General features: G+C 46.3%; 1 protein-coding gene across 1 annotated transcript; it reads right to left on the bottom strand.

Annotated features, from left to right (window-relative positions):
* Positions 1-5,884: 5,884 nt before the first annotated feature.
* LOC126986528 (uncharacterized) lies at positions 5,885-21,257 on the bottom strand. The gene is made up of 3 exons (XM_050842802.1): positions 20,621-21,257; positions 14,804-15,741; positions 5,885-6,030 (listed from the first exon to the last, which is right to left on the bottom strand). Exons 1-2 carry the CDS (start codon positions 21,014-21,016, stop codon positions 15,220-15,222), a joined length of 918 nt encoding a protein of 305 aa, XP_050698759.1. The 5' UTR covers positions 21,017-21,257; the 3' UTR covers positions 5,885-6,030; positions 14,804-15,219.
* Between the last annotated feature and the right edge of the window lie 404 nt (positions 21,258-21,661).

The following is a 21,661-nucleotide window of genomic DNA, read 5'->3' as shown; positions in this document are numbered from 1 at the left end:
TTTTCATCGTTGGTCAGAGACTTATTTGTTGGTTATTGTTCAGTGTTGGCGATCTCAGATTTTCATCGTTGGTCAGAGACTTATTTGTTGGTTATTGTTCAGTGTTGACGATCTCAGATTTTCATCGTTGGTCAGAGACTTATTTGTTGGTTATTGTTCAGTGTTGACGATCTCAGATTTTCATCGTTGCTCAGAGACTTATTTGTTGATGATGTTGTAACCCGTAATCCGGGCACACAGGGTAGACGACACACTGTTTGTATTAGTGACACTTGACTTAAAATTCTGGTACTTTAGGAGTATTTAAAGGAGTTCGTAAATGGGGTGATGAAACGGTGTCGCCTTTCTTATATGTATTTTATTCTACCTTAATACTACTTAATATTACAGAGGGTAAAAATATTGTTTAAACCAGCGACTGGCTTACTAGACTCAATGAGTCTTCAGGTTTTCTTTCACTATTGGTTACTGACGTTAACACTGGTATAATATTGAGTAAAAACTCACACAATAAAGTATCATAGAAATATAATCCTAAGTAAAACTAAGATAATAGAACACAATAGATATGTTAGATACGCTTTCCTCTATGGTACCACATTACTTCATACTCACAGTAGCAACGATGAATGTTCTACCCATGTTGTCTAGGGAAGGACAACTGAGTGTCCAGCAACGAACAGAGTGCTGGTTGATCTGAGGTCAAGCCTGAATAAATGCTTCTTATATAGGCAGACATACATACAGACATCGCGAGGGTAATACGTCAGGCGTGTGAGTCATACATCAAACTCACACCGAGCTCATACAATAATCTACCTAACCGACATGCTTAATTCACGCGGTGACGCAGCTTTGTTTTCATAACATTTTGTTCCGCGGTTGATCGTGTTTTGGCCGCGGTTGATTGTGTTTTGGCTTAGAGAGATAAGCGGGTGCGTTAATGGGCAATTGCAATTGTGTATAGGTTGGTAAATGAACAGTGCGTGTGGGGACAATCATGTCTTGGAGTCCGTGTTGTGTTTTAGCGGTCGATACCGCTGTTGTCATCGGAAAATATTGCCGGTGAAGATGATGATGACACGAGTGGTGTCGCAGCCCTCGGGGCACCACAATGAGACTTAATTTCTGGTTACCTCAGATTTTCATCGTTGCTCAGAGACTTATTTGTTGGTTATTGTTCAGTGTTGACGATCTCAGATTTTCATCGTTGCTCAGAGACTTATTTGTTGATGAGACTTAATTTCTGGTTACCTCAGATTTTCATCGTTGCTCTGATACTCACTTATTGGTTACGGTAAAGTGTTGACGAACTCAGCTTTTCGTTGTTGGTCAGAGACTTACTTGTTGTGTTAATTTACTCAGTTTTTCGTTGTTGGTCAGGGACTTACTTGTTGTGTTAATTTACTCAGTTTTTCGTTGTTGGTCAGAGACTTACTTGTTGTGTTAATTTACTCAGTTTTTCGTTGTTGGTCAGGGACTTACTTGTTGTGTTAATTTACTCAGTTTTTCGTTGTTGGTCAGGGACTTACTTGTTGTGTTAATTTACTCAGTTTTTCGTTGTTGGTCAGAGACTTACTTGTTGTGTTGGTTTACTCAGTTTTTCGTTGTTGGTCAGAGACTTACTTGTTGTGTTGGTTTAATCAGTTTTTCGTTGTTGGTCAGAGACTTACTTGTTGTGTTGGTTTACTCAGTTTTTCGTTGTTGGTCAGAGACTTACTTGTTGTGTTGGTTTAATCAGTTTTTCGTTGTTGGTCAGAGACTTACTTGTTGTGTTAATTTACTCAGTTTTTCGTTGTTGGTCAGAGACTTACTTGTTGTGTTGGTTTACTCAGTTTTTCTTTGTTGGTCAGAGACTTACTTGTTGTGTTGGTTTACTCAGTTTTTCGGTGTTGGTCAGAGACTTACTTGTTGTGCTGGTTTACTCAGTTTTTTGGTGTTGGTCAGAGACTTACTTGTTGTGTTGGTTTACTCAGTTTTTCGTTTGGTCAGAGACTTACTTGTTGTGTTAATTTACTCAGTTTTTCGGTGTTGGTCAGAGACTTAATTGTTGTGTTGGTTTAATCAGTTTTTCGTCGTTGGTCATTTCATTACTCGTTGGTGATCCTCCAAATCAACGTTGTTGATAGACGTTCTTAGATTTTCGTACCAACATCGTTTCTTGCCGTCAACTGTTGGTGATCTCAGATTTTCATGCCTCGATTTCATGTGGTGGTATCAGAGTTCTTTCAACAACATGCACTACATCTAGATTTCCTACCACACCACATCACATCACACCATACCATACCATACCATACCTTTCAGATTTTCGACCTCATGTAGTTTCTTACGGATAGATGGAAACAACCAACTCTAAGTTTTGTGCATATTTATTGAGGGTTACAAATACTACATAACATTAGGAAAATAACATAACACCATCATTCAATCAAATCAGCCACATAGAATTCACCTGAAATGAATTAGATACATTGTCGCCGTCCACGAGGATCTCTCCATCTCGAACGGTGTGGTTCTTGAGTCCTCGAGATGAATTATTCCACCTTCCTTTCTGGTTACCGTCAATCGGGTTCTCTGTTGCCGTGTGTGACGTCTCGCCACGTTCCGCGTGTTCACTTGATGAAAATCGAGAGCCCTCACGAGTGCCCCGAGAAAGTGCGTGTTTTGTTGTCGGGTTTAAGGTTCGGCACATCATAGGCCGACACGACGCTCTCTCCATGCGAGTCGATTTTGAAGTTCTTCACCAATTCGTTAAACTGTTGATCCTATTCCTCGAGTATTCCGACACGCCCGTTTTGGTGGCCTCCAGGCTATTTCCTTGAATTTTCCTAATTTCTTCCAAATTGGCTTCAATAGCATCAGCAGCCGAACTCGACGGCCTGCTTCTGTGTCTTCAGGAAGCTGTTCACAGTACGGCACCTCCCCTGCCGCGCTCTCGCTCCCCGACGCTGGCTGTCTGTCACTGCCCACTCACGGGCGGCAGCAGCGACCCGATCTGTTCCTGCGTCTTCAGGCACCTGTTTGAAATGCGCTGCCTCTTCATAGTCCTCCTTCTGTCACGCTCCGTCTTCCTGACGCTGGCAGGCTGGTAGCGCCCATGCACGGGCTCAGGCACGGTGGTAGACTGGTAGCGCACATGCACGGTGGTAGGCTGGCAGCGTCCATGCACAGCGTAAGGCCTGCTGGCAGGTTGGTAGCTCCTATGCACGCGCGTGCCGGCGCTCTCAAAGTCCGTGACGATGCCCGCCTCGCGAAAAATCTCCCGGCTGAGACGCACCGCCTTCACGTCCCGCTGTGGCTGCATGGCCTCGACAAACTCCCTGATGAGCCAGCTGGTGGGCAGGTTTGGGTGCTGCACGATGAAGCTCATGAGGGCCAGGCAGTAGTACTGGCACGTGGCGACGCCCACGCCCTGGATGCCGGGCCGCTCGAGAAGGTAGTGAACGCGACTCGTGCCGGAGCGGGTCACGGCCGCCATCACCTCGGGGGTCGGGGCGGTGGCAAAGTTGCTGTCAAAGAAGCAGTATTCTCCGTCCAGGCCGCGGTAGAGCAGCACGGCGTGCACCATGGCATCGGTGCACGGCTCGGGGGGGCAGTAGAGGGAGTGGGGTGGCCACTCCCTCACCCACAGCTGCACTCCCCGGCCAGGGGACAGCCTGAAGGAGTGTTTCACGGCGGGAGGGACGTAGCGGAACCTTCCGGCAAGACGGCCTCGGCCAGAGTCCAGCAACTCCATGAGCTCTCCACAATGCATGACCCGTACGCGCCGCAGGGCCGGGAAGTACTCCTGCACTATTGTGACGTCCTCTGTCGTGTTGGCCATCGCGCGGGGTGGTGTCGTTGGGCGAAAAAGAGGTCCGCTCCGGTGGTCACTCATAAGAGGTAGCGAACACGGAAAATATGTGTACACCTAACCAGCACCATTCAGCCGGTGCCAGAGTGCCTCATCGCCGGTGAGGGGACGGGCAGCGCGCGTGTTTTCAGAAATCATTCATATTACTTTCCTTTGCTCACTTGTTACGCGAGCTAGGCAAATTTTATTGACACCATTAGAATAAGCAGTATATACTCTCTTTAGCGCCTTCGTGGGATGAAGGCGACTGACACAAGCTGTGTTGAACTCGCTCTTTTTATTCAACTCTCCCAATATCTGAGCTGCACTCGTAGGCGGAGACGTGTGGCTCTGAGATGTGGCCTTTGACACTGTTGCCCTGCTTCTGGCCTTTTACCCAACCAGAGGAGGGCCTCATGCAGGCGCCCTGGCTCCCCAGAGTCAGCACTCTTATCTCTCCCACACTGCTGCGTCAACAACTTGGGCGTACAAAAACATCGAGCAGCCACACCACACCGAAACACACAGTTCCTGTCCCCCAACTTCACTACCTTTACCCTTTCAGTTATCCGTGTCGCGATTTGGCGAAAAACATATTCGTCCGAGCATAATCCAGCCGCCGATGCCGTAGACGGCGGCTACACAGTGATTTTGTACACCTATAATACATCTTTAAAGACCCGAAGGGGTGATCTCAGATATTTTTCATGCTCCAATTTCATATTGGTGGTAAAGTTATCCTCAATTTCATATTGGTGTTACTATTAAATCGATGTTGTTGTGTTGTTGTTCAGCAGACCTTCTTGCTGGTTGCCGTTACCGTTGAGTGTTGGTTTTCGTCGTTGGTCAGAGACTGACTTGTTGGTTAGACTTAATTGTTGGTTACCTCAGATTTTCATCGTTGCTCAGAGACTTATTTGTTGGTTATTGTTCAGTGTTGGCGATCTCAGATTTTCATCGTTGCTCAGAGACTTATTTGTTGGTTATTGTTCAGTGTTGACGATCTCAGATTTTCATCGTTGGTCAGAGACTTATTTGTTGGTTATTGTTCAGTGTTGGCGATCTCAGATTTTCATCGTTGCTCAGAGACTTATTTGTTGGTTATTGTTCAGTGTTGGCGATCTCAGATTTTCATCGTTGCTCAGAGACTTATTTGTTGATGAGACTTAATTTCTGGTTACCTCAGATTTTCATCGTTGCTCTGATATTCACTTATTGGTTACGGTAAAGTGTTGACGAACTCAGTTTTTCGGTGTTGGTCAGAGACTTACTTGTTGTGTTAATTTACTCAGTTTTTCGTTGTTGGTCAGAGACTTACTTGTTGTGTTAATTTACTCAGTTTTTCGTTGTTGGTCAGAGACTTACTTGTTGTGTTGGTTTACTCAGTTTTTCGTTGTTGGTCAGAGACTTACTTGTTGTGTTAATTTACTCAGTTTTTCGTTGTTGGTCAGAGACTTACTTGTTGTGTTAATTTACTCAGTTTTTCGTTGTTGGCCAGAGACTTACTTGTTGTGTTGGTTTACTCAGTTTTTCGTTGTTGGTCAGAGACTTAATTGTTGTGTTGGTTTACTCAGTTTTTCGTTGTTGGTCAGAGACTTACTTGTTGTGTTGGTTTACTCAGTTTTTCGTTGTTGGTCAGAGACTTACTTGTTGTGTTGGTTTACTCAGTTTTTCGTTGTTGGTCAGAGACTTACTTGTTGTGTTGGTTTACTCAGTTTTTCGTCGTTGGTCATTTCATTACTCGTTGGTGATCCTCCAAATCAACGTTGTTGATAGACGTTCTTAGATTTTCGTACCAACATCGTTTCTTGCCGTCAACTGTTGGTGATCTCAGATTTTCATGCCTCGATTTCATGTGGTGGTATCAGAGTTCTTTCAACAACATGCACCACATCTAGATTTCCTACCACACCACATCACATCACACCATACCATACCATACCATACCTTTCAGATATTCGACCTCATGTATAGTTTCTTACGGATAGATGGAAACAACCAACTCTATGTTTTGTGCATATTTATTGAGGGTTACAAATACTACATAACATTAGGAAAATAACATAACACCATCATTCAATCAAATCAGCCACATAGAATTCACCTGGAATGAATTAGATACATTGTCGCCGTCCACGAGGATCTCTCCATCTCGAACGGTGTGGTTCTTGAGTCCTCGAGATGAATTATTCCACCTTCCTTTCTGGTTACCGTCAATCGGGTTCTCTGTTGCCGTGTGTGACGCCCGAGTGAATTCGTGCAGACTTAAGCTGCTTAGTAATGCTCTGATCACCTCAACAAAAATTGGTTGGTGACTAATTGGAGGCGATGGCTGAGTGGTTGGCGTGACGGCCCCGCGTTCAGGGACGCGGGTTCGAATCCTGGCCGCCGCACGGCTGAGTTTTTTAGTCACCGCCAAGTGGCCTAAGACTACCCACATGCTGGCCTGAAGACCACCCATCAACCTGGGCTCTAGATAACCTCTCCAAAGAGAGGCTCAAAGATGAGTTCCGGGGGGCAGCATGAGCCAACACAAGATGGCGCCACTTTAAACACTCGCCTGCACCAAAACGGGCTGGGCAAACCATCAGGCCCCACCGGGAAGAAGCCTACCGGCGCAATAGGCAGCGACGTAAAAAAAAAAGGGTGGGGTTGATAATTCTCTTGACAGTTTTATCGTTCGAAAATATGGTGTCTCCAAAATCACCACCACTACTACTACTACTACTACTACTACTACTACTATCACCAGCGAAAAACTGTTGTGATTCATGGTGGCGGGGAAAATCATACTCGTGGCAGACAGGTGCGAGGGTGCCAACAAAGGCTTGTGATGTTGGTTCCATTAACTGTTTAATATTTCAAAGCTCTCCATTACTATATTCGCGATCATGTTCTTGACTATCGTTGTGGATATGCAAGTCGTACATCATATCCATGTCCAGAGCTGCTCTGGCAGGCAGATTCAATCTTCCTTTGGACATGAGTTCTTTGAGGTACCTCTTGCCTTCACGTTCGCGTCTGCCAACATTAAATCGGCGACGTCGTTATCATCGCCACCATTACCCATCTCGAGTGTCTTATTGTAGAGGCGGAATTTTGCAGTGTCGTCCAGTCTCAGTTTGTCGGCGTAGTTTCTGGATACGCCGAATACAGAAACCGGTTCTCCGTTCATTTCGCCGTAACTTATTGGATCGTGAACAATGTTGTACAATAGGTTTCTGACGTTGTCATCCACAGGGAGATGTCAGCGATGATGAGGATAAATTTTTGTCGAGGAAATAATTGTCGAAGACGTCGATGGTTGCTTGTTTAGTGTTACTTCCTCTTTTTGATATCTCCGTTTACACCCTCGCCGCGTGCCGCGTGTTCACTTGATGAAAATCGAGAGCTCTCACGAGCGCCCCGAGAAAGTGCGCGTTGTGTTGTCGGGTTTAAGGTTTAGGCCGACACAACGCTCTCTCCATACGAGTCGATTTTGAAGTTCTTCACCAATTCGTCAAACTGTTGATCCTATTCCTCGAGTATTCCGACACGCCCGTTTTGGTGGCCTCCAGGCTATTTCCTTGAATTTTCCTAATTTCTTCCAAATTGGCTTCAATAGCATCAGCAGCCGAACTCGACGGCCTGCTTCTGTGTCTTCAGGAAGCTGTTCACAGTACGGCACCTCCCCTGCCGCGCTCTCGCTCCCCGACGCTGGCTGTCTGTCACTGCCCACTCACGGGCGTCAGCAGCGACCCGATCTGTTCCTGCGTCTTCAGGCACCTGTTTGAAATGCGCTGCCCCTTCATAGTCCTCCTTCTGTCACGCTCCGTCTTCCTGACGCTGGCAGGCTGGTAGCGCCCATGCACGCGCGTGCCGGCACTCTCAAAGTCCGTGACGATGCCCGCCTCGCGAAAAATCTCCCGGCTGTCGTGTTGGCCATCGCGAGGGGTGGTGTCGTCGGACGAGGAGGAGGTCCGCTCCGGTGGTCATACATGAGAGGTAGCGAACACGGAAAATATGTTTACATGTAACCAGCGCCGTTCAGCCGGTGCCAGAGTGCCTCATCGCCGCCGCAGGAGTGAGCAGCGGGAGTAATTTCAGAAAACATTTGTACTACTTTCCCTTGCTCATCTGTTACACAAGCTAGGTAAATTTTCTTCACACCATTAGACTAAGAAGTGATTGTACAACTATAATACATCTATAAAGACTCAAAGGGGTTAAAAAGTAAGGCAGTTTTGGCGAGCAGAAGTCAGAGAGTATCACTAAATGTTTATTCGACTCTTACAAATCCTTCCTTTTCTCCTCTTATATCGCACTTTTGCTAAAATCTTAAAGTACCATCGCGTTCAGGGGAATTTCATGTGCAAGAACAAACGTCTTAGTTGTAAATTGGTTCCATAATTGCTGCAAATCTCAATGAAAAGTAAAGTGCTGTATAAACTTTCAATGTTATTCTCTGACTTCAACTCGCTGTAATGACCAGGTTTTCTTTCCCTATCGAGTTTTGTGATGGTATGCTAGGTATACAATTACTGCTTGACACGAAAATGTTGACAAAATTTACCTGTCTCAAGTAACAGATGAGTTAAGTAAAGAAATGTGAACAGATTTTATTTCTCATTAACGACTAGTGCGGCGGGCGGCGCGGGATGACGTCAGCAGGCAGTGGAGGAGTACCCCCCAATGATAAGGTTTGTCTGTCTGTCCCTTCCTCCCTCTCCCCACCTCTCTCTCTCTCTCTCTCTCTCTCTCTCTCTCTCTCTCTCTCTCTCTCTCTGTGTGTGTGTGTGTGTGTGTGTGTGTGTATACACACACACACACACACACACACACACACATATATATATATATATATATATATATATATATATATATATATATATATATATATATATATATATATATATATATATATATATATATATATATATATATTTATATATATATATATATATATATATATATATATATATATATATATAGATTTATTTATATATAGAGAGAGAGAGAGAGAGAGAGAGAGAGAGAGAGAGAGAGAGAGAGAGAGAGAGAGAGAGATGCATATAATTCAGGTAACCGTCACAAAACTACCGTCTTATATCTTTACTTTCCTTTCTTTCTAAAGCTGTTGGATCAATCCTTAACCGGAAAATTTCAAGCTTTCAAATTCCGGCCTTTCTGATCGCCAGCTTGGGCTCCGCAAAAGCTGTTCCACTGGTGATCGTCGCGCCTTCCCAACTCACTCCTGGTCAGCCTCTCTTAGCCGTTTCGGTGAAAATTTTGCTGTTGCTTTAGACATTTCGAAACCTTTAATAGATCTGGCACAAACCTTTGCTTTCTAAACTACCATTCTACGGATTCTATCCTTCTCTGTACCTTTATCTCCAGTTTCCTTTCTGGCCGATCTATCGTCGCCGTGATAGACGGTCACTGTTCATCCCCCAAAGTTTAGGGCAATCAGCAGTGGTGTTCCGCAGGGCTCTGTTCTATCTCCCACTCTCTTTCTGTTGTTCATTAATGGTTTTTCCAAAAACTATCCTATCCACTCACATGCTGACGACTCTACTTTGCATTATGCAATCTCACTTCTCAGAAGACCCGCCCTCCAGGAGTTACATGGCTCTAGGTTGAACGTTGCACAACGCTTAACCTCACATCTTGCGATCCTTTGTGAATGAGGCAGGAGGAAGTTGGTGTCCTTCAATACCTCAAAACTCAACTCCCCTCCACATACTGACAGTCTTCTTCCTCTTAAATTCCGCCGCTATGTTGCATCTCTTTTTATCTTCTGTCGATATTTTCATGCTGACTGCTCTTCTGAACTTGCTAACTGCATGCCTCCCACCCTCCCACGGCTCGTTCCATTGGACTTTCTACTCCAGCCCATCTCTATACTGTCGAAACTCCTTATGCAAGAGTTAACCAGCATCTCCATTCTTTCATCCATTACCCTGGCAAACTCTGCAACAATCTTCTTCTCCTGTATTTCCTCCTGCTTACGACTTGAGCTCTTTCCAGAGGAGTGTATCAAGATACCTTTCCACCCGAAATTGATCTCTGTTTTGGCCACTTTTCACTTTTGTCTTCGCATGAACAGCGATTAGCGGGCTTTTCTTTTTACACCTTTTTCTGTTGCCCTTGAGCTGATTCCTTATCTGTAAATAAATAAATAAATAAATAAATCTTACCTCTCATTCAACCCTCCCCCAACACACCACCTTACTCATGTCACCTCATACCCCTCTACCTGCTCCTCACACCCCACCCGCCCGCCTCCCCATAAACCTTCCCAACAAAGATCCTTCGTCCCTTCTGCTCTCCTCCGCCTCCGTTTTCTCTGACATAGCAGTTGCAGGATACGTCTTAAGGGGATAGGAGGAGGACAGGATTTGATTAAAGCTCCTACTTCTCCTCGTCCTTTCCTCCTCCTTCTCGTTTTCTTTTTCTTCTTCTCTTCATCATCATCATCTTCATCATCTTCAACCTGTTTTTCATGCTTTTTGTTGTTGTTTTAGTAGTAGTAGTAGTAGTAGTAGTAGTAGTAGTAGTAGTAGTAGTAGTAGTAGTAGTAGTAGTAGTAGTAGTAGTAGTAGTGGTAGTAGTAGTAGTAATAGTAGTAGTAGTAGTAGTAGTAGTAGTAGTAGTAGTAGTAGTAGTAGTAGTAGTGGCAGTAGTAGTAGTAGTAGTGGCAGTAGTAGTAGTAGTAGTAGTAGTGGCAGTAGTAGTAGTAGTAGTAGTAGTAGTAGTAGTAGTAGTAGTAGTAGTAGTAGTAGTAGTAGTAGTGGCAGTAGTAGTAGTAGTAGTAGTAGTAGTAGTAGTAGTAGTAATAGTATATTAGAATACCTGGCTTGCCTCCCTTTACCTTGGGGAGGGCCAGATTCTACGGGTGACGGATGACCGGCGGATTCACCCGCTTAAGTAACCTCAGTTTTCACTTTAAGTAGCATTTTCAGTTCAGGGTTCGAGCTATTCGTCGGACTCGTCAGTTCAATTTGAAAATGTTACTTAAGCGGTATAAGGATTTTGCTTCAGGACCGTCTCACATGTCACTTGAGGCAAAACTGAAATGGGATCGTTCGTATAAGCGGGCTAAGCTGACAGAGATTATTTTTATTATTATTATTATTATTATTATTATTATTATTATTATTATTATTATTATTATTATTCCCTCACCGGTCCGTTTTCTGTGACATGGTAAACTCTTGTATAGTACGCCTTCGTGTTGCATTGTTCGTGGGAGCAGATCGCTGCATCCCAAAGGGACCACACTACTTTTTCAATCTCCCAAAAGATGAAGTTACAAATAATACACTTTTTGGATTAGTTTTTTTTATTAGATCCTAAGCTCATTCAACAGTTTATTATTGTGTATAATTTCATTAGGCATATATGTACTGTACACAAATAAATCATAAGGCTGTAGCCTCGTTACATAGCACAACGGAAGCTGCCAAGCTGCAGAGGGAAGGAGCTCACTGAGCTTAGCTGCACTGGGCACCATGCTCTATACCCAAGACTTAGGTGAACAAATACTTTTATTAAAGAGCAATGTGAACCCAGGATTGTATGTGAATGCACATGCCCTATAGTCATCCTTATTATTATAGGAGTGAATTGTCCTAATAACCAGGGGAAATTAATGCAGAGGGCACTAAAACAGTACTGAAAATGCATTCCAGCATCAGAACCTACTTAGACGTTCACTGCTACATTACATCAGGATACCCTTAAATACTCTCTCTCTCTCTCTCTCTCTCTCTCTCTCTCTCTCTCTCTCTCTCTCTCTCTCTCTCTCTCTCTCTCTCTCTCTCTCTCTCTCTCTCTGTCTATCTCTCGCTCCCTTCTAAGCAGTGACATCACTTAGAATGCGCAGAGAGGTGGGGTAGAGGGTATCCAGACAACCTGGTGTTTCTTCTACCATGACTCAGCTGCTCCTGCTCCCTCGCGACGAATTCAGAAAACGGCTGATGGTGGTGGTGGTGGTGGTGTTAGCATCTCCTCCGCTCTCTCACGGGCGACGAAAACTGGAAGCGTCTGATGGTGAAGATGGTGGTGGCGGTAGTGATCTCGCTCCGCTCTCCTCACCGGCGAGCGACGAAATCTGAAAGCGTCTGTTGGTGGTGATGGTGGTGGTAGCATCTCGCTCCGCTCTCCTCACCGACGACGAAACTGGAAGGGTCTGATGGTGGTGGTGGTGGTGGTGGTGGTAGCATCTCGCTCCGCTCTCCTCACCGACGACGAAAACTGGAAGGGTCTGATGGTGGTGGTGATGGTGGTGGTAGCATCTCGCTCCGCTCTCCCTCACCGACGACGAAAACTGGAAGGGTCTGATGGTGGTGGTGGTGGTGGTGGTGGTAGCATCTCGCTCCGCTCTCCCTCACCGACGACGAAAACTGGAAGGGTCTGATGGTGGTGGTGGTGGTGGTGGTGGTAGCATCTCGCTCTGCTCCCCCTCACGGGCGACGAAAACTGAAAGCGTCTGATGGTGGTGATGGTGGTGATGGTGGTGGTGATGGTGGTGGCAGCATCTCGCTCCGCTCTCCCTCACGGGCGACGAAAACTGAAAGCGTCTGATGGTGGTGGTGGTGGTGGTGGTGGTAGCATCTCGCTCCGCTCTCCCTCACGGGCGACGAAAACTGAAAGCGTCTGATGGTGGTGGTGGTGGTGGTGGTGGCAGCATCTCGCTCCGCTCTCCCTCACCGGCGACGAAAACTGAAAGCGTCTGATGGTGGTGGTGGTGGTGGTGGCAGCATCTCGCTCCGCTCTCCCTCACGGGCGACGAAAACTGAAAGCTTCAGATGGTGGTGGTGGTGGTGGTAGTGATGGTGGTAGCATCTCACTCCGCTCTCCCTCACCGGCGACGAAAACTGAAAGCGTCTGATGGTGGTGGTGGTGGTGGTGGTGGTAGCATCTCGCTCCGCTCTCCCTCACGGGCGACGAAAACTGAAAGCTTCAGATGGTGTTGGTGGTGGTGGTGGTGTTAGCATCTCGCTCCGCTCTCCCTCACGGGCGACGAAAACTGAAAGCTTCAGATGGTGTTGGTGGTGGTGGTAGTGATGGTGGTAGCATCTCACTCCGCTCTCCCTCACCGGCGACGAAAACGGAAAGCGGCTGGAAGTGCCTATGAACGATGGTAGGCTGGTAGCGTCAATTTCATATTGGTGTTACTATTAAATCGATGTTGTTGTGTTGTTGTTCAGCAGACTTTCTTGCTGGTTGCCGTTACCGTTGAGTGTTGGTTTTCGTCGTTGGTCAGCGACTGACTTGTTGGTTAGACTTAATTATTGGTTACCTCAGATTTTCATCGTTGGTCAGAGACTTATTTGTTGGTTATTGTTCAGTGTTGGCGATCTCAGATTTTCATCGTTGCTCAGAGACTTATTTGTTGGTTATTGTTCAGTGTTGGCGATCTCAGATTTTCATCGTTGCTCAGAGACTTATTTGTTGGTTATTGTTCAGTGTTGACGATCTCAGATTTTCATCGTTGCTCAGAGACTTATTTGTTGGTTATTGTTCAGTGTTGGCGATCTCAGATTTTCATCGTTGGTCAGAGACTTATTTGTTGGTTATTGTTCAGTGTTGGCGAACTCAGATTTTCATCGTTGGTCAGAGACTTATTTGTTGGTTATTGTTCAGTGTTGACGATCTCAGATTTTCATCGTTGGTCAGAGACTTATTTGTTGGTTATTGTTCAGGGTTGACGATCTCAGATTTTTATCGTTGGTCAGAGACTTATTTGTTGGTTATTGTTCAGGGTTGACGATCTCAGATTTTTATCGTTGGTCAGAGACTTATTTGTTGGTTATTGTTCAGTGTTGACGATCTCAGATTTTCATCGTTGGTCAGAGACTTATTTGTTGGTTATTGTTCAGTGTTGACGATCTCAGATTTTCATCGTTGCTCAGAGACTTATTTGTTGATGAGACTTAATTTCTGGTTACCTCAGATTTTCATCGTTGCTCAGAGACTTATTTGTTGGTTATTGTTCAATGTTGACGATCTCAGATTTTCATCGTTGCTCAGAGACTTATTTGTTGATGAGACTTAATTTCTGGTTACCTCAGATTTTCATCGTTGCTCTGATACTCACTTATTGGTTACGGTAAAGTGTTGACGAACTCAGCTTTTCGTTGTTGGTCAGAGACTTACTTGTTGTGTTAATTTACTCAGTTTTTCGTTGTTGGTCAGGGACTTACTTGTTGTGTTAATTTACTCAGTTTTTCGTTGTTGGTCAGAGACTTACTTGTTGTGTTAATTTACTCAGTTTTTCGTTGTTGGTCAGGGACTTACTTGTTGTGTTAATTTACTCAGTTTTTCGTTGTTGGTCAGAGACTTACTTGTTGTGTTGGTTTACTCAGTTTTTCGTTGTTGGTCAGAGACTTACTTGTTGTGTTGGTTTAATCAGTTTTTCGTTGTTGGTCAGAGACTTACTTGTTGTGTTGGTTTACTCAGTTTTTCGTTGTTGGTCAGAGACTTACTTGTTGTGTTGGTTTAATTAGTTTTTCGTCGTTGGTCATTTCATTACTCGTTGGTGATCCTCCAAATCAACGTTGTTGATAGACGTTCTTAGATTTTCGTACGAACATCGTTTCTTGCCGTCAACTGTTGGTGATCTCAGATTTTCATGCCTCGATTTCATGTGGTGGTATCAGAGTTCTTTCAACAACATGCACTACATCTAGATTTCCTACCACACCACATAACATCACACCATACCATACCATACCATACCTTTCAGATTTTCGACCTCATGTAGTTTCTTACGGATAGATGGAAACAACCAACTCTAAGTTTTGTGCATATTTATTGAGGGTTACAAATACTACATAACATTAGGAAAATAACATAACACCATCATTCAATCAAATCAGCCACATAGAATTCACCTGGAATGAATTAGATACATTGTCGCCGTCCACGAGGATCTCTCCATCTCGAACGGTGTGGTTCTTGAGTCCTCGAGATGAATTATTTTACCTTCCTTTCTGGTTACCGTCAATCGGGTTCTCTGTTGCCGTGTGTGACGTCTCGCCACGTTCCGCGTGTTCACTTGATGAAAATCGAGAGCTCTCACGAGTGCCCCGAGAAAGTGCGCGTTGTGTTGTCGGGTTTAAGGTTCGGCACATCATAGGCCGACACGACGCTCTCTCCATGCGAGTCGATTTTGAAGTTCTTCACCAATTCGTTAAACTGTTGGTCCTATTCCTCGAGTATTCCGACACGCCCGTTTTGGTGTCCTCCAGGCTATTTCCTTGAATTTTCCTAATTTCTTCCAAATTGGCTTCAATAGCATCAGCAGCCGAACTCGACGGCCTGCTTCTGTGTCTTCAGGAAGCTGTTCACAGTACGGCACCTCCCCTGCCGCGCTCTCGCTCCCCGACGCTGGCTGGCTGTCACTGCCCACTCACGGGCGTCAGCAGCGACCCGATCTGTTCCTGCGTCTTCGGGCACCTGTTTGAAATGCGCTGCCTCTTCATAGTCCTCCTTCTGTCACGCTCCGTCTTCCTGACGCTGACAGGCTGGTAGCGCCCATGCACGGGCTCAGGCACGGTGGTAGACTGGTAGCGCACATGCACGGTGGTAGGCTGGCAGCGTCCATGCACAGCGTAAGGCCTGCTGGCAGGTTGGTAGCTCCCATGCACGCGCGTGCCGGCGCTCTCAAAGTACGTGACGATGCCCGCCTCTCGAAAAATCTCCCGGCTGAGACGCACCGCCTTCACGTCCCGCTGTGGCTGCATGGCCTCGACAAACTCCCTGATGAGCCAGCTGGTGGGCAGGTTTGGGTGCTGCACGATGAAGCTCATGAGGGCCAGGCAGTAGTACTGGCACGTGGCGACGCCCACGCCCTGGATGCCGGGCCGCTCGAGAAGGTAGTGAACGCGACTCGTGCCGGAGCGGGTCACGGCCGCCATCACCTCGGGGGTCGGGGCGGTGGCAAAGTTGCTGTCAAAGAAGCAGCATTCTCCGTCCAGGCCGCGGTAGAGCAGCACGGCGTGCACCATGGCATCGGTGCACGGCTCGGGGGCAGTAGAGGAGTGGGTGGTACCCTCTCACCACAGCTGCACTCCCGGCCAGGGACAGCCTGAAGGAGTGTTTCACGGCGGTGGGACGTAGCGGAACCTTCCGGCAAGACGGCCTCGGCCAGAGTCCAGCAACTCCATGAGCTCTCCACAATGCATGACCCGTACGCGCCGCAGGGCCGGGAAGTACTCCTGCACTATTGTGACGTCCTCTGTCGTGTTGGCCATCGCGCGGGGTGGTGTCGTTGGGCGAAAAAGAGGTCCTCTCCGGTGGTCACTCATAAGAGGTAGCGAACACGGAAAATATGTACACCTAACCAGCACCATTCAGCCGGTGCCAGAGTGCCTCATCGCCGGTGAGGGGACGGGCAGCGCGCGTGTTTTCAGAAATCATTCATATTACTTTCCTTTGCTCACTTGTTACACGAGCTAGGCAAATTTTATTGACACCATTAGAATAAGCAGTATATACTCTCTTTAGCGCCTTCGTGGGATGAAGGCGACTGACACAAGCTGTGTTGAACTCGCTCTTTTTATTCAACTCTCCCAATATCTGAGCTGCACTCGTAGGCGGAGACGTGTGGCTCTGAGATGTGTTTTGACACTGTTGCCCTGCTTCTGGCCTTTTACCCAACCAGAGGAGGGCCTCATGCAGGCGCCCCGGGCTCCCCAGAGTCAGCACTCTTATCTCTCCCACACTGCTGCGTCAACAACTTGGGCGTACAAAAACATCGAGCAGCCACACCACACCGAAACACACAGTTCCTGTCCCCCAACTTCACTACCTTCACCCTTTCAGTTATCCGTGTCGCGATTTGGCGAAAAACATATTCGTCCGAGCATAATCCAGCCGCCGATGCCGTAGACGGCGGCTACACAGTGATTTTGTACACCTATAATACATCTTTAAAGACCCGAAGGGGTGATCTCAGATTTTTTTCATGCTCCAATTTCATATTGGTGGTAAAGTTATCCTCAATTTCATATTGGTGTTACTATTAAATCGATGTTGTTGTGTTGTTGTTCAGCAGACCTTCTTGCTGGTTGCCGTTACCGTTGAGTGTTGGGTTTAGTCGTTGGTCAGCATGCAGCCGCAATTTCTTTACCGTCACCGGAAAAGTTTTGACGATCTCATTTTTTTCGTCGTTGGTCAGAGACTCATTTGTTGGTTACGGTAAAGTGTTGATCTCAGATTTTCCTCCATACCTCAATTTCATATTGGTGTTATTATTAAATTTCTTCACTCTCAGTTTTTCGTTGTTGGTTACGGTGAAGTTTTGACGATCTCAGTTTTTTTGTCGTTGGTCAGACTTAATTATTGGCTACCTCAATTTTTTTCGTCGTTGGTCAGACTTAATTATTGGTTACCTCAATTTTTTTCGTCGTTGGTCGTTGGTTACGGTACAGTTTTGACGATCTTTTTTTTTCGTCGTTGGTCAGAGACTGACTTGTTGGTTAGACTTAATTGTTGGTTACCTCAGATTTTCATCGTTGGTCAGAGACTTATTTGTTGGTTATTGTTCAGTGTTGGCGATCTCAGATTTTCATCGTTGCTCAGAGACTTATTTGTTGGTTATTGTTCAGTGTTGACGATCTCAGATTTTCATCGTTGCTCAGAGACTTATTTGTTGATGAGACTTAATTTCTGGTTACCTCAGATTTTCATCTTTGCTCTGACACTCACTTATTGGTTACGGTAAAGTGTTGACGAACTCAGTTTTTCGGTGTTGGTCAGAGACTTACTTGTTGTGTTAATTTACTCAGTTTTTCGTTGTTGGTCAGGGACTTCCTTGTGTTAATTTACTCAGTTTTTCGTTGTTGGTCAGAGACTTAATTGTTGTGTTGGTTTACTCAGTTTTTCGTTGTTGGTCAGAGACTTACTTGTTGTGTTAATTTACTCAGTTTTTCGTTGTTGGTCAGAGACTTACTTGTTGTGTTGGTTTACTCAGTTTTTCGTTGTTGGTCAGAGACTTACTTGTTGTGTTAATTTACTCAGTTTTTCGTTGTTGGTCAGAGACTTACTTGTTGTGTTAATTTACTCAGTTTTTCGTTGTTGGTCAGAGACTTACTTGTTGTGTTAATTTACTCAGTTTTTCGTTGATGGTCAGAGACTACTTGTTGTGTTGGTTTAGTCAGTTTTTCGTTGTTGGTCAGAGACTTAATTGTTGTGTTGGTTTACTCAGTTTTTCGTTGTTGGTCAGAGACTTACTTGTTGTGTTGGTTTACTCAGTTTTTCGTCGTTGGTCATTTCATTGCTCGTTGGTGATCCTCCAAATCAACGTTGTTGATAGCCGTTCTTAGATTTTCGTACCAACATCGTTTCTTGCCGTCAACTGTTGGTGATCTCAGATTTTCATGCCTCGATTTCATGTGGTGGTATCAGAGTTCTTTCAACAACATGCACTACATCTAGATTTCCTACCACACCACATCACATCATACCATACCATACCATACCATACCTTTCCGATTTTCGACCTCATGTATAGTTTCTTACGGATAGATGGAAACAACCAACTCTATGTTTTGTGCATATTTATTGAGGGTTACAAATACTACATAACATTAGGAAAATAACATAACATCATCATTCAATCAAATCAGCCACATAGAATTCACCTGGAATGAATTAGATACATTGTCGCCGTCCACGAGGATCTCTCCATCTCGAACGGTGTGGTTCTTGAGTCCTCGAGATGAATTATTCCACCTTCCTTTCTGGTTACCGTCAATCGGGTTCTCTGTTGCCGTGTGTGACGCCCGAGTGAATTCGTGCAGACTTAAGCTGCTTAGTAATGCTCTGATCACCTCAACAAAAATTGGTTGGTGACTAAGGGGAGGCGGTGGCTGAGTGGTTAGCGTGACGGCCCCGCGTTCAGGAGCTCCAGGAGGGACGCGGGTTCGAATCCAGGCCGCCGCACAGCTGAGTTTTTTCAGTCACCGCCGAGTGGCCTAAGACTACCCACATGCTGCCCTGAAGACCACCCATCAACCTGGGCTCTAGATAACCTCTCCAAAGAGAGGCTCAAAGATGAGTTCCGGGGGGCAGCATGAGCCAACACAAGATGGCGCCACTTTAAACACTCGCCTGCACCAAAACGTGCTGGGCAAACCATCAGGCCCCACCGGGAAGAAGCCTACCGGCGCAATAGGCAGCGACGTAAAAAAAAAAAGGGGGGGGTTGATAATTCTCTTGACAGTTTTATCGTTCGAAAATATGGTGTCTCCAAAATCACCACCACTATTACTACTACTACTACTACTACTACTACTACTACTATCACCAGCGAAAAACTGTTGTGATTCATGGTGGCGGGGAAAATCATACTCGTGGCAGACAGGTGCGAGGGTGCCAACAAATGTTTGTGATGTTGGCTCCATTAACTGTTTAATATATCAAAGTTCTCCATTACTATATTCGCGATCATGTTCTTGACTATCGTTGTGGATATGCAAGTCGTACATCATATCCATGTCCAGAGCTGCAGTGGCAGGCAGATTCAATCTTCCTTTGGACATGAGTTCTTTGAGGTACCTCTTGCCTTCACGTTCGCGTCTGCCAACATTAAATCGGCGACGTCGTTATCATCGCCACCATTACCCATCTCGAGTATCTTATTGTAGAGGCGGAATTTTGCAGTGTCGTCCAGTCTCAGTTTGTCGGCGTAGTTTCTGGATACGCCGAATACAGAAACCGGTTCTCCGTTCATTTCGCCGTAACTTGTTGGATCGTGAACAATGTTGTACAATAGGTTTCTGACGTTGTCATCCACAGGGAGATGTCAGCGATGATGAGGATAAATTTTTGTCGAGGAAATAATTGTCGAAGACGTCAATGGTTGCTTGTTTAGTGTTACTTCCTCTTTTTGATATCTCCGTTTACACTCTCGCCGCGTTCCGCGTGTTCACTTGATGAAAATCGAGAGCTCTCACGAGCGCCCCGAGAAAGTGCGCGTTGTGTTTTCGGGTTTAAGGTTCGGCACATCATAGGCCGACACGACGCTCTCTCCATGCGAGTCGATTTTGAAGTTCTTCACCAATTCGTTAAACTGTTGGTCTTATTCCTCGAGTATTCCGACACGCCCGTTTTGGTGGCCTCCAGGCTATTTCCTTGAATTTTCCTAATTTCTTCCAAATTGGCTTCAATAGCATCAGCAGCCGAACTCGACGGCCTGCTTCTGTGTCTTCAGGAAGCTGTTCACAGTACGGCACCTCCCCTGCCGCGCTCTCGCTCCTCGACACTAGCTGGCTGTCACTGCCCACTCACGGGCGTCAGCAGCGACCCGATCTGTTCCTGCGTCTTCAGGCACCTGTTTGAAATGCGCTGCCTCTTCATAGTCCTCCTTCTGTCACGCTCCGTCTTCCTGACGCTGGCAGGCTGGTAGCGCCCATGCACGGGCTCAGGCACGGTGGTAGACTGGTAGCGCACATGCACGGTGGTAGGCTGGTAGCGTCCATGCACAGCGTGAGGCCTGCTGGTAGGCTGGTATCTCCCATGCACGCGCGTGCCGGCGCTCTCAAAGTCCGTGACGATGCCCGCCTCGCGAAAAATCTCCCGGCTGAGACGCACCGCCTTCACGTCCCGCTGTGGCCGCATGGCCTTGACAAACTCCCTGATGAGCCAGCTGGTGGGCAGGTTTGGGTGCTGCACGATGAAGCTCATGAGGGCCAGGCAGTAGTACTGGCACGTGGCGACGCCTACGCCCTGGATGCCGGGCCGCTCGAGAAGGTAGTGAAGGCGACTCGTGCCGGAGCGGGTCACGGCCGCCATCACCTCGGGGGTCGGGGCGGTGGCAAAGTTGCTGTCAAAGAAGCAGTATTCTCCGTCCAGGCCGCGGTAGAGCAGCACGGCGTGCACCATGGCATCGGTGCACTTCTCGGGGGGGCAGTAGAGGGAGTGGGGTGGCCGCTCCCTCACCCACAGCTGCACTCCTTGGCCAGGGGACAGCCTGAAGGAGTGTTTCACGGCGGGAGGGACGTAGCGGAACCTTCCGGCAAGACGGCCTCGGCAAGAGTCCAGTAACTCCATGAGCTCTCCACAATGCATGACCCGTACGCGCCGCAGGGCCGGGAAGTACTCCTGCACTATTGTGACGTCGTCTGTCGTGTTGGCCATCGCGCGGGGTGGTGTCGTCGGGCGAGGAGGAGGTCCGCTCCGGTGGTCATACATGAGAGTCAGCGAACACGGAAAATATGTTTACATGTAACCAGCGCCGTTCAGCCGGTGCCAGAGTGCCTCATCGCCGCCGCGGGAGTGAGCAGCGGGAGTAATTTCAGAAAACATTTGTATTACTTTCCCTTGCTCATCTGTTACACAAGCTAGGTAAATTTTCTTCACACCATTAGACTAAGAAGTGATTGTACAACTATAATACATCTATAAAGACTCAAAGGGGTTAAAAAGTAAGGCAGTTTTGGCGAGCAGAAGTCAGAGAGTATCACTAAATGTTTATTCGACTCTTACAAATCCTTCCTTTTCTCCTCTTATATCGCACTTTTGCTAAATTCTTAAAGTACCATCGCGTTCAGGGGAATTTCATGTGCAAGAACAAACGTCTTAGTTGTAAATTGGTTCCATAATTGCTGCAAATCTCAATGAAAAGTAAAGTGCTGTATAAACTTTCAATGTTATTCTCTGACTTCAACTCGCTGTAATGACCAGGTTTTCTTTCCCTATCGAGTTTTGTGATGGTATGCTAGGTATACAATTACTGCTTGACACGAAAATGTTGACAAAATTTACCTGTCTCAAGTAACAGATGAGTTAAGTAAAGAAATGTGAACAGATTTTATTTCTCATTAACGACTAGTGCGG

The sequence above is a fragment of the Eriocheir sinensis genome, chromosome 62 (assembly GCF_024679095.1).
Source record: "Eriocheir sinensis breed Jianghai 21 chromosome 62, ASM2467909v1, whole genome shotgun sequence".
Lineage (NCBI taxonomy): Eukaryota > Metazoa > Arthropoda > Malacostraca > Decapoda > Varunidae > Eriocheir > Eriocheir sinensis.
The sequence above is the reverse complement of the archived record's forward strand: the minus strand, read 5'-3'. Positions and strand labels throughout refer to the sequence as shown.

Coding starts and splice junctions, on each gene's coding strand:
- LOC126986528 (XM_050842802.1), bottom strand. CDS start 21,016: ATGTATGACCACCGGAGCGGACCTCCTCCTCGCCCGACGACACCACCC. Junction 15,742..20,620: donor CCACCGCCCCGACCCCCGAG/GTGATGGCGGCC, acceptor CCGACCCCCGAG/GTGATGGCGGCCGTGACCCG.